Source organism: Rhipicephalus microplus, chromosome 6 (genome assembly GCF_043290135.1).
Source record: "Rhipicephalus microplus isolate Deutch F79 chromosome 6, USDA_Rmic, whole genome shotgun sequence".
Taxonomy (NCBI): Eukaryota; Metazoa; Arthropoda; class Arachnida; order Ixodida; family Ixodidae; genus Rhipicephalus; species Rhipicephalus microplus.
The window spans coordinates 190,052,743-190,068,850 of NC_134705.1; the positions used below are offsets into that span (position 1 = coordinate 190,052,743).

The window sequence follows — 16,108 nt, forward strand, 5'->3', positions numbered from 1 at the left end:
TGCCACACCCATTACACCATTTTCGGAGTAACTGCGAAGGAGTAACCGCGCTCTCGCTGTTACTCCTCAAAGCAGCTACATTTATTTTGCGCAAAAAAAAAAATCGGGTTTTGGTTGACTTAACCAGCAGTCAGTTAGCGCGTGTACTAACCACTACATTACACGACGATATATGTATAGGGCACCTTCTAAAAGGAAACAGGCTTGTGTATAGGCACCGATTGGTCGTTTGCACACGGTGCGGACATTCCCGCAGTTACTCAAAAAGAAAAAAAAAACGGGCGCTTTACTGCACAAGGAGGCTGGAGTCGCCCTAGTATTATCGCTTGCTCCCCCCCCCCCCCCACCCCCACTCCTTTGCGCTCTCGCTGGAGCATACAGTCAAAACACGGTACCTGAATTCCCTGCCTCACCCCCGTTCCATGAAATAACTCGCTTATTGTTAGTGCCCCCCCCCCCCTTCCCAGTATAAAAATCCTGGCGCCGCCCCTGGTTCGGCTTGGTTGCACTAAAAGCTCATGTGCGTTTTTCACTTCTCAGGAAAATGAATGTCATACATTGTGATGTCCTGCAGATTCTTTCTTTTACCATTTGCACGCCTTTGAATACATTAACTGCTGTTGACAAGCACTAGCTCATTTAAGTGTTTTATAGTCATTGCACTGTAACATTAGCAGCGCAAAGTATGTCTGTTCGTCTTCGAAAATAAAGTATGCTGCCATAGCATTTTTTATTAAATAGTTGCACATGCGAATCCCCTCGTCACACACACACACACACACACACACACACACACACACACACACACACACACACACACACACACACACACACACACGCACACACACACACACACACACACTTATTTGCTCAAGTATTTGCTTATGTACACTACATACTTACAAGCATTTTTGCCTTTATTTATCTACAGAGTTCCTGCAACAATATAGTGGCATTACTGCACGGGGGTTTACACACAAAGTTCAATGTGGTCACTAACATTTCTGGGATAGTGACGCTTTAAGCATTCTGGAAAATTAAACAACGTATAATAATAATAATAATAATAATAATAATAATAATAATAATAATAATAATAATAATAATAATACGAAGGGTCACTACCAGGAAAAACAAGGGAAGCGCGGGTAGAAAAGGAAGACGACGTTGTAATAATATAATAATTATGATAATAATAATTATTATTTGTTTCGTGACTTTCCGATCTCGTTCTATTGGCGCACGCAGACGCGTCGGTGTTCGGTTGTTTTAAAACGGCGTATACGTGCGAACGAGCGCTTACTTGGCCCCTCATTTGCGGCTTTCCCGCCGCGCACCTCCGCATTCCGCCACGGAACCTGACGCCTTCCTTGCTGCAGCGTCCTCCCCGCCCACGCCCCGCAGTTTAATCACCGTCCCAGCCATAGTACTCTCGTCTCTGCAGCACATTTATACAGGCAAAAAAAAAAAAAAGGATGGCAATTACTCGCACGTCGGCTAACCTCGCGACGCGGCGACGCAGTCATGTAGTGCATTGTGTTCATAAAGTAGGCTTAACTGCGAGAGCGCGCGTGCGCCTTTAGGACGAAGGCGAGTGATTTCCGCGGCTAATCGTCGCAGGCCCCAAGCACTTACATTAAGGCTTTTGCAAACGCGGATGTACCCTATACTTTGAAAATGTTACACATCATGTACCCTGACCTATATCCAAGTAATCTTTGTCCACATTGTGGGGAAATGGCTTCATTAGAACACATGCTCTGGCAGTGCACCAAATTCGCTCATTTATCGCACATCACCTCTGCCAGATGGGAGGCGGTAATCCGCAGCTCGTCCTTGGCAGATCAGCTCTGGGCTGTCCACCAAGCCCGCGAGGCGGCTGAGGAGCTTGGCATCTCAGTCCCCACGTGGGAGCTGCCCGCCACACAGTGATCTGTGTTCTGGAGGAGCAAATACAAGTTTATCCAATCCAATCCAATAATCGTCGCAGGCGACGTGCGCGCCGCCTTGCCCCCGGGCATCTTGAATGAATCGAAGAAAAGGTAGAGGTAGCCAAAAGCGCTGGTTTGCAACAAAAAGTAGTCAAAAAAAAAAAGGGAAATGTGAGGACTCAAATCGACTGGGGGATCCAACGTATAGACGATGTTTGTATCTATTAGTTAGTACTCGGCGTGTTTGCCGACTCGCTCGTGTGCCCCCGCGATCTCCGACGACAGCGCAGCTCTGGCCGACTGGATTAGCCCCACACCATCTCCTGACGCCAACAAGAGCTCTCGCCGAGTGGTGCCCCGTCCTCGGACTCCTGCGACCGTGTCCATCTTTCCTAGCTTCTCCTTACATCCGTATGTGGTCTCTCTGTCCCTGCGCCTCTCTCTTCCGGCTCCTCTCTCTATCTCTATACCTTTAATTCTCCCCTATCCCTTTTAATCCCTCCTTACCCCCCATCCCTCGTGAGCTATACTGTTGAGGTGTCTTCTCCCTGGGTGACAGTTACGGGGCTCACTTTTCTCTTCTTTTCATTTGAGAACCACCCCCCCCCCCCCACCCCCCAGCGAGTTTGCCGGCTCTGTGGCCTCTCAGAGTCGGCATTAGCGACTATAATCGCCTTGCTCGCATTTCCTGTCTTGAATACTCCGCGTTCCCCAACTCTCCTATGAGGGATGCCTGATAAACCCTCACCTAGAAGGTAAGGGCTTATCTCAGCTCGCCGACATTATGCAAATTAATGCGATAGTTCAATTCAGCTTCTTGTGTATAGCCAAACATGGGGAAGTAATGTGTGTGTTGGAAGTGGGTGGGTGGTGTCTCTTCTCTGTGTGTAACACGTTTATTCGGAAAGCTCTGAAAAGCCACTTTTCTTGTTTTTGTGCGTGTATGTATAATTTGATTCACTAGCCACTCAACCACTCAGTATGTCGTGCGCTGTCACCGGTCTTTCTTGGAAATCTCTTGGAAGCAGCTTTCGTGTGGAGAGTGAAATGAAAAGCGGAGATATAGAACGAATAAAAAGAAGGGGCTCGTTGTTCAGTTTCTGGCAAGAGATGACCATTTAGGGTCTTCGTAGAGAGTTCTTTCGGCGTTTTCCATTTGATAAAACAAAAAAAAATCTTGCCCTGACGAGTTCCCGACGACTTTGTTAATTCTCGATGACCGCCTGTGCACGTGCTGCGTGCAGAGGCCTTCTCCGACGTGCGCCAATTTTCGTTTTCCGTCTTGGGGACCGCTCGGCTGTCCGAACGTCCTCGTTTGTGTTCCCGCGCGCATGTATGTTCTCGCAAGTTGCCTTTTTTTTTTGGCTTACCTTCTTTTTTTTTTTCGTTTCCATCATCAAGCAGCCTTCCTGATTACCCCCCTCCCCTCTCCTCTAACCGACCTAATCGTTTGAGCAATCGTTTCGTAAGGTCGTCAGGGCTCCCTGGCTAGACCTCGTTCGTTGTTGCTGCGTACGTTATGCGGCTTTTATGCCTCAGAAGGAACAGCTGTAAGCCGAACACGGCACAAACGAAAAGCAAAAGAACATATTTTGACAATTATTGCGATGATCGATGCGTCATATTTTTATCAGGTGTTTAGTGCATATGTCGTGCGTCTGTAGTGTAGTGTAGTGCATCTGATCAAGGGCGAATTTGGTTGGGGCAGGAACGTGCTATTTGTGCGTCTGTGTGCGCGTGTGGCGGGAGGTTCGATACTCCTTAGTGTAAATTCGCGCTTGTATAAATGTACTTATTCGAGGGGCGTAGCCGGAATTTTTTTTCGGGGGATTCAAGCACACTTTATGTATGTTCGTGCGTGTGTTTCATGTGTGCGTGTATATATATATACGCAAAAGCAGGGGGGGTCATAGTCAGTGGCACAGCCAAGGTGTTGAACTCTTCACCCCTTCGGACTATACGACCCCCACCCCCGTCCTTGACTTCTACTGAGTGTAAAAGTCCGAAGGACGAGAGGCTGATTATCTCTCCTGTATACGCCCGCCAATGAGGTGGGAGTACTGAGGGTAATCGGGTAACTATCTGTGCCTGTGCTCGAGGGTATCCCCCGTCCCGTATGGCTCTAGCAATACTTATTGCCCAACGATTTCTGATCACGTGACGTCAGACGACGTTCAAATGCTGAAGTTCTGGCACTATGCCTTAGTTTGCTTTCATTAACGACGATGGAGCTTCTTCGAAGTTCAATTGATATGATTCTGAACTGATGTAGTGTCTTACTTTGGTGTCGTTTTTATTGAATCCACCTGGTCACAGTAACGTTGATGATGATGATGATGATGATGATGTTCATTATCAAGATTGCGACCTAATTGTTACGCCCAATAAGAAGGCCTCTCTCTCTCCCCGTTCGACTGGCGGGCCGGGCCGATGATTTGTTGCTGTGGGGCATGGTCCCCGCTTCAGAGCAGGTGTCCCAGGCCTGGCCTCCGCAGTGACGTCATTGTCGTTGAGCTCGATCTGCATTTTGATTTGATTCAGCGCTCGGCGTTCGAACGCTTTCGTTGGTCGTCGCACACGGCCTGTAAGATGTGAGGTGTCCATGTCGCGGGTTCGAATCCCGGCTGCGGCGGCTGCATTTCCGATGGAGGCGGAAATGTTGCAGGCCCGTGTATTCAGATTTGGGTGCACGTTAAAGAACCCCAGGTGGTCAAAATTTCCGGAGCCCTCCACTACGGCGTCTCTCATAATCAAATGGTGGTTTTGGGACGTTAAACCCCACAAATCAATCAATCAATCAGATGTGAAGTGTCGCTGGCAATGTTCGCGACCGTTCGACCGTGAAGTTATCAGTCATCCGCGGCCGCATGCTACGCGCGCTCTGCGCGCCTCACCGCGGCGCGCACCTCTTGAAACGATCGTGCGCGGTAGTCGCGGTCGCCGACGACGCTTATCGCAGGCCACAACTATTGTGAACAATGGAGACGGTGATAAGGATAGGCTGGCCGCATAATTGTGTGGTGTGTGTGCGTTCCTAATGCCGACGATCGCACACCGACGGGGATAACGGCCCACCTCCTGGTTGGTTGAAGTGTGCTTCTTTCGCGCCGGGGTCGTTATCGTACTGAGCTGTACGAGCGCAAAAAAAAATAATGAAAAAGGTAACTGTCCACTCGCACATCCGGCATTCTTGGCACATTCTTTTCTCGTGTTCGTGGCTTGGCCTGGTGATCTACATCGAGGATGATGACGTCACTCTAGCTTTTGAATGACGTCACGAAAGGTTGTGCGGGACGGGGAGTCAAGGGAGTAAGAATTTATTAGAAGGCAGAGAGGTCGGCCTGGGCTAGTTCGCTTTAGCCTGCTACTCTACACAGGAAATAAGGGAAAGGGGAAGGAAAGAGGGATGAAATGTGATGATGGGGACAAGAAGAGGTGGTGCGCAGAGGCGGTGTCGTACCCAATGAAGGACGGGGAGAGTCGTCGTCGAGGCATATGGGTCACTTTTGGACATCTGCAATTTTCGGGCGTGCATAAGTACGAACGTATTTCTTGACGTTTCGACCTCCGTCGGAGTGCGGCCGGGAATCGAGCTCACTAACTACCTAGCTCGCTCTTCGAAGTTAAACTTTATAACTGGTGATCCACCGCGGAGGCGCCCTTGTTAGATTGTTGTTTTTTTCTTTTCCCTTTTTGAAAACTTTTATGCTGTCTCGATTCTATGGAATACAGGTCAGAATGATGCCTTTTTTTTTAGATCACAATAGAATCGTCGGTGCAATCAAGCAGAATATTTCGAATGAACTGTATTTCATACGCACATTCCACATCGGCTGCTTGCATATATGTACACGTCTTTGGAATAAGGAGGGTGCTCAAGGTGAAAAGAGACATACCCCCCTCCCCTGCACACAACCTTTTCAAAGAAGGTATCTATCAGTTGAGGGCCCTTCTGCCCTGTAGCATACCCCCTAGCTCTTTATCTAAATTTAACGATTTGGGTGCACGTTAAAGAACCCCAGGTGGTCGAAATTTCCGGAGCCCTCCACTACTGGCGTCTCTCATAATCAAATGGTGGTTTTGGGACGTTAAACCCCAGATGTCAATCAAATCAATTATCTAAATTTAAGCCTTCGTCCTGAAAGGCTGTAAGTGTAACATATGTGCAGTGGTAAAATAAGTGGTCTCACATATCTTGGATGACGAATACTTTGCGGGAGCAAGGCAGGGTTGAAAGTTGTTGTATTATATATACCTCTTCATGGAAGGCCTCGTGGGAAGCCTCGGTATAAAGGCGGGACCCCTCAAAAAACGCACTGCAGCAGTGATGTCAAAGTCCAAAAACAAGGTGTTTCTTCTCTCCTGTGAAAAGGTGTATAGAAATACTAGAGGTATTTCTATCGCTGCACACCTGTCCAGCTTTGCAGTTAGAATTCTGTTGCCATATGTAGTTACATCCTGTGTATCTTTTGAACATCCATTAACATTACATGCATACTCATTGAATCAGCTTTTCTTCATGTGATAATTTGACTGTACTTTGCACTTCCAGTGGACATCCTACAACTTTGTAAAAAGAACGCTGCAATACGAAATGTGTTGCAGAGTTATATGTTGCAATGTCTTGTACGAAAATTTCTATTGCATTTGTAAACGTCAGATGATACATCACAATGCGATACATCGCGTGCGTGTGCATGTGCATTGAAGGGTGGTTTACTCTTTTTGTTTCGGCCTCTCTGCCATGCAGAAATAAATCCAACCAAGGCATGTTTCAGAGGTGAAGAATGTCACAAAATATGGAAAGTACAACACGTGTTATGATCTGTGCAAAAGATTCGAACTTTCATCTGTGAATATTGGAAAACGTATGTCTGTTTCAAAGGTGAGCTGAGAATTCAAGGCTACCTGACTGCCATTGTGGCACTGGACGTCCAGCAAACATGTAGCATTGATCTCTGAAGAATTGTACCAATATGACGCAATTGAGACACGAGAATGCCACTGATGAATTGTTTTTATTGGCAAGGTGCAACTGTGACGGTAATGTCTGTTATGCCAAGAATTCTTGTCCTTATCATGAGGCTGTCACAAAGTACAAAGAACCTTTTGTTACATCAACAAAAGGATGTTGCCCCCCTTTTTTTATCTGTAACTTGCCTTCCGAGAATACCGCTTGACAACGACTTCGACGTCGTGTCGTGCTATCTGTGAAATATCTCCGTATGCATTACCTTGCTGCTTGTGAGACGAGCGAGCCAGCATTCAGTGTTCGACGCTTTGTGAAAGATCTACGCGGTGCATATGCTCTGTTCGCGTTCGGTCGTCTACGTTGAGTGACGTCCTTCTTCCGTGGCGTGTGTGTTTCAGGTGGTGCGGGTGCTGAGATGAGGTAACGGCACGCGGCCCAGAGAGGGAGTGACCAGGGAGCGACCGGCGACATGTCGCAGCGAGCGGACGCCATGGAGTTCGAGAAGGGCCGCATCCGGGCCCTTCAGGAGGAGCGGCTGCACATCCAAAAGAAGACCTTCACCAAATGGATGAACTCCTTTCTGCAGAAGGTCAGTCTGCATCCCCTTCTCACAGTAATGTTTTATGTCGAGATAACAAGTGCTACTCCGAAAAGATGAGAGGGTCAAGAATGAGCAAACTTGAAGGGCGACCGTGGCAAAAGTTTATACAGTAGACTCGTGATAATTCAAACTCTGATAATTCATACTTTTGGTTAGTTCAAACAAAATTCAATTTTTTGGTTGGCCATCTATTCGTTCAATGTATTTAAAAGCCTCTTAATTCAAACTCCATCATTTGGCTAATTCATGCTTTTTGCAGTTCCATACCAGAAAATATCTTCTGCTTTCCCGCTAGTGTTTAAACATTTGTGTGCTTATATAATCCTAGCAGTCTAAAAATTAAAAATAAGCACCTCAGGCCTTTAAGGAAAAAGACTTTTCTAGTAAACAAATGTTTGAAACAAAGCACACACATGGTAAACCGTGATGCTTCTCAACTGGTATAGAGAGCTTTGTGCTGAAGGCACATACATACCTAGAGCAAAGAAGCAGTTGGCAATTGACGATTTCTACAAAAGGTCTGATCAGCAGTAAATGGCCAATAAACTTGTGAACCTTACACCTCTGTTTTCTCTTCATTGCGTGCAATTAGGCTTTAAAAACACTTTAAAAAATTTCGAATGTGATAAGTTCAATGCTTGATCATAATGTATGGTGTCACCTCATTTAGTGTCACCTACCTGAGAAATTTTGATAATTCAAACAAAATTAAGAGGTCCCTTCGAGTTTGAATTGACGAGAATCAACTGTACTGTGTAAGAAGCCTAGTCTCGGATAATGAACGGTAGCAAGAAATATGAGAGGTAACTTCGAAATTGCGTTTAGTTGCATTGACTCGTACATTGGAACGGAACTCCAACATACCGATTTGCGCGATGTACGTTTCGCTTGCCAACTGCATTTAATCACTATGACTTCTCGAAGATTGTTTCAGTGTTCGTTTTCATAGTATTCATAACTGTTCATATATGCTAGCACCATGCGAAATTGAGCATTCGAAATATACGCAAAAGCACCATGTAAACCCAGTAAGAATTGCCATCTTTGCTACCAATGAGGAAAAATTACTCTGCCACTTTCACTCACTCAAATTCACGCCTTTGAGGCATGGAGGCGTTCCAGGGCATCTCTAAGGTAGTGTGCCTGGACATAAGCGTACATTGTCTATCATCTACCTAAGTATTTCTTGAAAGCTCCTAACAGGAAAACAACCATATGTACAGCCTTACTAATGTCGTTTCACTAGTGTAGCAGTAAGCCACACTATCAGTGTATCAAGATTAAGGTATGAAAATTAAATAAGTCATTGTTGTGATCAAAATATAAATGCTTGTTTGTCCAAGGCACATCCAAGCATTAATTAAGCTACTTGCCTAGAGCAAAACACAGCTTCGTATGTGGTTGGGGGAGGGTGATAGAGGGGGTTAGGGTGTTGAGCTTGGCTCTCTGCGATAGAGGAGTTATGGAAAGAGGGGGCGAGCGCCCCCCCCCCCCCCCCTTTCATAACTGACACCTCTACCTTCCAGTCAGTTAAACTGAAGTACCATCCTCCTTTAATCCTAGCGTTGTACTGTTGTTGCGCATCACCTGTCTCAGCCCGAGCTTATCTTTTCTGATTATTGCAACACGGTCGCACAGTCACAGTGTGTCATTTTCTTGCCAAAGCCATCGTCCTAGAGGAGTTGCTTGCCAGTTGTCAAGATAACCTGCTCTTCCGGGGAGAAAGCGAGGCGACGCCGTCGCGACATTTGGCGGCAGCCGTTGCCTTTGTTATTTAGTTGTTTGCTGTGCACTTGGGTAAAGTACTGTCACGTCCGCTCTAAAGGGGGCCTGTTGCTGGTGTGCATTTCTTGCTTGAAGCATACCTGAAAATTGAATCGAATTTATTTGCAATTGAATTGCTAGGATGACCAGGCAATACAGGCTGTAATTAGCAGCTTGGGGAGAAACTGGCCATCTCATACACAGGGCTGCTTCATAGTGGGCAAATAAAACAAACCAACACATTATAGTATGTTGCAGCAGTTATGGTTCAAAAACAAACAGTATTAAGAAAAGAAACAGTTTGTACAAAAACAGCTTGTTTCGCTAGTAAGTCTGATATTTTTATTATAATAAGAATCTCGTGCAAAAAACTACATGTACACAAAAATCATATAAAGGGACTAGGTGCTTGTCTGTGGTGTTTATTTTATGTGTATATATAATTGATTGTGCTAGATTTTTTTTTAGTAAATGCTCGTAGCAAGACATGCATTTGTCTTTTAGAATCCTGGCTCTTTCCTCTATTTCCGTAGTAACACTCCATGATTAGTCAAACCCTGGCGTTACAAGCCATATTATGAAATGGACCATGTGAGTTTTCCATTAAGCCGGCCCTTTGGTGACAAGCACAGCTGAAATTTGTTTCGTTTATTTTTGCTTGAAGACATTTCCTGTTTTAAAATTTTCTCACTCAATTTTTTTTTACGTTTGCATATTATGTGCAAAGTTATGCACTAAACTGAGTTTGTAGTTAACAATGGTAAATGAAAAGTCTGTTGTTTGCAAGTTTAATAAGCTTGCTTTGCAATCAATATGTGTTGCTATTGAATTCTGATATATCGAATCTGACAAGGATCAGAAAAGAGGTTTTTATGCAAGTGGTCTGATGTCATTTATGAAATATTTTATGTATATTGAAAAAGAGTAATACATTGCTTGTGGGTTTGATATACACAGGCCTGAATTTATTAGTATAGGAATTTCATTGATAGTTATGCAAGTGAAACCACTGTAATTGCATAATATTGATTATACAGTTCACATTGGTATCGTGAGCAATGGGTGCAATTTGTAGCGCAGATAACTGCTGGCACATAAGATTCAGCGATTTAATGCGAAGGGAATTGCTGTTCAAAGTTCCTGAGGAATATATCAAGTGATAAGATTAGGATTTTTCTGGGCTTACATTATGAAGTCTGTCATCGCAATGCACAAATAATTGTTGATATGCAGGAAGTTCTCTTTATCTGCAATAGGCATAGACATGATAATCATGAGCTTGCATAAAGATCCCAAAGGGGGGGGGGGGGCAGGGTCATTGCAGTGCTTTCCTCCCTATTATGTCAATGGGGCAGACATTTTGCCTCCCCTCCCTCTCTTAGGTGACTAGAGGGGAGGGGGGTATCCTCCTGCCCCCCTCCATGCACATGATGACAACAATGATGGCGATCACGATAAATGGCAGCTGCCAGCTTGTGTTATGGATTTTTAATTATGTACTTCGTACTGAATGGAGTCCAATGCTACGCCACTTCGAATAATTTGGTTCAAAACTTTTATCAACCAAGAACATTCACAAGTACATTAGCTGATGTTCTTGACAACTCATTAGCTAATACTCACTTTATTACGAAGGTTAGATTAGGACGTAGCTCTCAGCGCACAGCTGCTAGAAAATGATAGTGCTCTGAACTTGCAGTTTTACAAAGTGGAATGTGGGGCTAGTCACAGGGAATGAAGGCATAATGTAAATAGGTAAAGCACACATGTGTGCACTTTGGCCTGGTCATTTTGTGTTGTGTGCCACTTTATGTGCAAACTTAATGTGTGAACATTAGTGTCGTCGTTGGTGTTGTCATGTAACAATATTAAAATGGCTAGAAGGGTAAGATGGGAGCACGTGATGAAAAAATTCATGAGCGTGGTGTGTGTGCTCGTGCCAACATTTCGACAGGTGGGCCTGTCTTCACTTCCTGCCTTGAATAAGACAGTTCCACTTGTCAAAACATTGACTGGAGCTCATACCCTGTGTTTACTTACGAATTTTATGTATCAACATTAGATGTATGTGTCAACATTAGTGTTTTTATATGACTGCTCCTGATGTGCAGCATTACGTTTCGACGTTTCGTGTCTTTGTGGCTGCATTTTATGTGAACTTTAGTGTCATGCCACTGGACTTGTGTTTTGTGTCATCTTTTTTGTCGCAAATGAAATGGAATTTGTGCCAGTGGTGGGATTTTTTTTTTTACGGCTTGACTGACTTACACAAGCTGTGTTTAGGTGCAAATATATGCACTTCTTTTTATGTATGTTATATGAACTGATTCTCTATTGTGTGCAAAAGGAGTAGCAAGCACTAAATGAAAGTACTGCTGTTTCTTAAACTAAACAAAAGGGGGAAGGGAGACATGGCCATATATACAAATCACACAGAGGTCGCGGTGTGAAAGAAAAAAAAAACAAAAAAGAAGATGATGAAGAAGGAAAGTCTAGCAGATGATTTTTTTTAACCTTTGCACCCGTAACATTATCAGCAAACTTGGCCGAGTTGACAGTAATACCTGAAGTGTTTGAGAAACGAGGCTGCTCGGCAATTTCTTATCACTCTGTAATCCGCAAGCTTTCGTTATGACCCCCCTATTGCACTCTGGCTTCGTTAAAGGCATGTCTGCTAAGGGCACCTGGTGTTGCTTCCCGCCTGTTCAACGGCCTTACTGCAGAAATTCCACTGATAAAACGCACGATAACATGCTAAGCTGGGAGAATGTTGCAAGTTCACCGGCTTGTCTCGACTTGCTGAAGAAATGCGTTTTTCACAACTTGTGTTATCGTTGTTGTTTCTTTCTCTGCCCTTTAAGGTGAGAAAACACTGACATCATTCCACAATAACAGTATTGGGACGGGATATGTGTTATTATAAAGTACGCCAGAAATAAAACTTGAAAAAGATGATCGTTAACTACGTGAAATTAAGAAAAAATACAAAACGAATGAAGACTCGCACAGCAAATCGAGCACGTGCTATGATCTACTTTTGCATAGGGTATTACAATGCATGACAGAAAGAAACACAAATGAGCAGCTTCACCATTCCGAATGGAACACCCAACCAAACGCACCTAATAAATTAATTAATACATATATTAGCACTGTAGAATGATATAGATGTATACTTATTCAGGCTCTATCTCTTCTTTTGTTCAAATGTGCTTGTGAAATCTCCTGTGCATGTGTTCATGCATGTGCTGGGATTAATGGTTGAATTGTGTGTCACAGTTGCAGGCATAATTTCATCAATTTAATTCATTGATTTCACCAATTTCAGATAATTGCGTTTTTCAGTTTCGATTGATGGTGCCTGTACATGTACATTTTTTTGGTGGTACATACTTTAATGCCATATGTTGACATAAATCAGTTGGCAGTATGCACTCATGCTGTGTGTGTCTTCCTTTCTGATGTCATTTTTTCCTAATTTCATGCTGCTAACAATAATAGTATTAAAGAATGCACCTACTGGTCGCTCAAGAATCTTCTAATTAAAAATCTGCTTTCAAGTGCATGGGACCAATCCTGTTGATTGTAGTTGATGTAATGAAATCTTACAGTGTACTTTCACATCACCTCTTTCTATGGCATTTCGAGTTCCCAAGTTTTCGCCTTGCCGTTGAAACTGTTAATTGCTTTTTGTTTATCGTTACCACCTGATTGATTATGCTTTTCTTTCTCTGTTTGGTTTCTCTCAGGCCCGTATGGAGGTTGACGACTTGTTTGTCGACCTGGCCGATGGCAAGAAGCTGCTCAAACTGCTCGAGATCATCTCGGGGGAGAAGTTGGGAAAGCCGAACAACGGCAAGATGCGCGTCCACAAGATCGAGAACGTCAACAAGAGCTTGGCGTTTTTGCACACCAAGGCACGTCTGAATCGCCTTCCTCACGCATTCGACGCAGTCACTCGTCTGCCGTTAGCTAGCAGACTACTTCAACCTTTTAAATGGCCCCTAAATCACTGCTAGCTGAAAGATGAGAGAGTGGTTTGTTTCTTGCACTCACCGGCTTTCCTACAGGTGCTATCACTTCCTCGCTACTTAGGTATTTCTTCATAAAATGCATGGACGATGTCAGCACAATGTGTTCAGCCTATTCGGGTTTTGGGCTTTTCGGCTGCATGCTCTTATCTCTGCTTGTGCAACCAGAAACGAACAAAACCAAGTGATAATTTTTGATCACCTGAGATAATCTTGGGAGACAGAATAGAAAAGGCGTGTCACTACATAGCAAAGCAAGGTATAAGGTGATCCACAACTGATGTCTCTCACGTATGGATCAGTTCAGAGCTTACGTCCTCATGGCATTATGCGAACAGATTGCTTCCATCGCCAATTGTGCTTAGAGGGCTAGAAACGCTAGGAGACAATAACATGCCAGTTCTTTGTATTTTCTGAGGGAGTTTGGAGTCCCTATTAATGAACAAGGATTAATATTTCAGTTTTATTGTTAAGGTATCCTCTCACTGTAAAAAAAATGCCACTCCTGTTGTGAAAAGGTGCTTGTAAAGCAAGAATACATTTAAAGAAAAAGGAAAAGTACAGATGGCAGTGTCCTACAATGCTTAATATAAATGTTACTTAAGGTCAAATTTTCCGTAAATTTTAGGTACATTTTGTGTAAATTTATCACTTAAAATGAAATACATTGTGTTTGAAAGAAGCCGTGGATAGAACATCACAATCTCTTGAAGTTCTATTGTTCCAACGTAGCTAGAGAACATGAGTGAATTCTAATAGCAGCTCTGAACAAAAATTTAACCTTGGCAAAAAAGATGTCAAGGTGAAAGAAGAGCACAGATTGTCGGAGCTGCTTACTTCAATGATGCCAGGGAGGCTGGCTTTGTCGCAAAGATAGTCAATCCATTCCGGAAGTTGTTTCTTGAAATCTAGTTGAAGAGCCTCTCGGCATTTCAGTTAAGAGTTCCTCAAACAGCTTGGGAAAGCCTTCACTGTTAACTGGAATGCTAGTATATTTCGTGGCCCATCTTAACAACCAGTTTTGTGTCCTTTTAGTTATTTGTTACTTTTATTTTCTTGTTTTAATTTCTGTGTATATTTGTGCCATTTATTCATTGTTCTTTAATTACTGTACATTTGAAATCTTCTATTGTACTTTCCCCCTGTATACAATGTCTCTAGGGATTCCTGTAAGATAAGGTAAAATGAGTGAATAAATAATTAGACAAATGAATAAATAATAATAATAATAATAATAATAATAATAGTTTTTATTTCCACCAGTACACTAGGTAATGGAGGGGGTGAGAAAAAAGGCGGCTATCCGCTATACATTTCAATATCTCTGTTCTATATATCTATATTCCTAAGATTTATAGTCCAAGGTTTGACAATGATTTGTCAGGCAAGAGTTACACATTGAAGAAATAAAACAGGTGCTCACCTTGTCCAAAGAAAAACGAACATATATTGCTTAGCCCCAAGACATCTGTTACACTGCTATTATATATTCCGACGGTTTCTGTCAAGCTGGCTTGGCTTTGTGGTTAGGTTGGGTTTTCGATTTGAGTTACCTTAATATACCTCATTGATGGGCCTCATTAGATACGCATTGACATTCCTCGTTGGCTTCGCATTTGCGCAGGTTCGTTTGGAAAGTATAGGAGCCGAAGACATCGTGGACGGGAACCCGCGACTCATTCTTGGCCTTATATGGACAATCATCTTGCGGTTCCAAATCCAAGACATCGAAATCGACGTTGTGAGTCTCTCTCAACTGCTTTCCTGTGCTTGGCACTGCAATAGCCTCAGTTGCTTTTGTGATTCATTAAACCGAGCTTGAAGACGCGTTGACTAGGTCGCCCATTTAATTCCGGTTTCTAGCGAAAATTAGAAGTAGAGGGTTTATTGTGCCTGTAGATGTACTAAACATGGACTGAAAAAAAAGTATTGCATTGCTAAATGAGCCCTGGAAGTTGCCAGCTAAAACACCACCAGCCACTGGTGACCATGATTTTGACATGGCGTGCTTCATAGAGCTTCATAGAGCCTTGTGCTTCATAGAGTGTTGTCGTCATATTCTACCTAAGTATCATCCACTGCAAATTGTTCAAGTTTTGAAGTCAAAGTCAAGCACTCAAACCTCATTATAACAAAGTTGCATCTTACACGAAAATAAGTTTGTTATAACCGAAAATTTGTTATAAAGGTATACTGCTAACACTCTATTGCAAAACTGTTCTTCATTTACTTCATTATAACCAATATTTCGTTATATTCGGGGTCGTTATATTGAGGTTTGGGTGTAGCTCCATTGTATTTGTAGCTGACCATGAAGCAAGATCAACGGCCGGAATACAAGCACTCTCAAAGCTAGCGGCCTGTCACACCATGGCTCGCGAGCGGGCTAGTGCTGTCAAACAGTCAAGCCCCTCATGTGCTTATTAAAATGCTCATCATAAATTAATTACTTAATGAAATGCACCAAAATTTTACCAGCTTGTTTGCTAACACTAAAATACTAACCTATAAACCCAGATTATTAGCCTTAATTGGGTGTTGTGACTTATTTAACCTACCTGAAGGGGTCTGTCGATTTGTTTGTGTTTGTTTTAAGTAGAGCTAAGTTATGTAATGTATCTATGTTCCTGTGTTCAGGACGAAGACAACGAAAGTAGTGAAAAGAAATCAGCCAAGGATGCCTTGCTGCTTTGGTGCCAAAGAAAGACAGCGGGGTAAGTTGTTGAGTGCTTTATTTTGGGAATGGAAACAGTAGGAGAAAGAAATGCTTTCTTCTTTTAGGAAAACATGCATGGCAGTTTAGGATTTT

The 16,108-nt window shown here is 43.3% G+C and overlaps 1 protein-coding gene across 5 annotated transcripts in view; it reads left to right on the forward strand.

The window, feature by feature from the left end:
• Positions 1-16,108, forward strand: part of kst (spectrin beta chain, non-erythrocytic 5 kst) — a 244,541-nt gene that overhangs the window by 124,564 nt on the left and 103,869 nt on the right. For 4 of the 5 annotated variants that reach the window (XM_075867307.1, XM_075867312.1, XM_075867311.1 and 1 more), the window contains exons 2-5: positions 7,302-7,492; positions 13,018-13,185; positions 14,924-15,040; positions 15,937-16,013. In XM_075867307.1, the coding sequence (XP_075723422.1) occupies positions 7,373-7,492; positions 13,018-13,185; positions 14,924-15,040; positions 15,937-16,013 (482 nt within the window). In that variant the 5' untranslated portion in view covers positions 7,302-7,372. Of the gene's footprint in view, positions 1-7,212; positions 7,230-7,301; positions 7,493-13,017; positions 13,186-14,923; positions 15,041-15,936; positions 16,014-16,108 lie in introns of those variants that run through there. The other variant, XM_075867309.1, reaches the window with a different exon arrangement.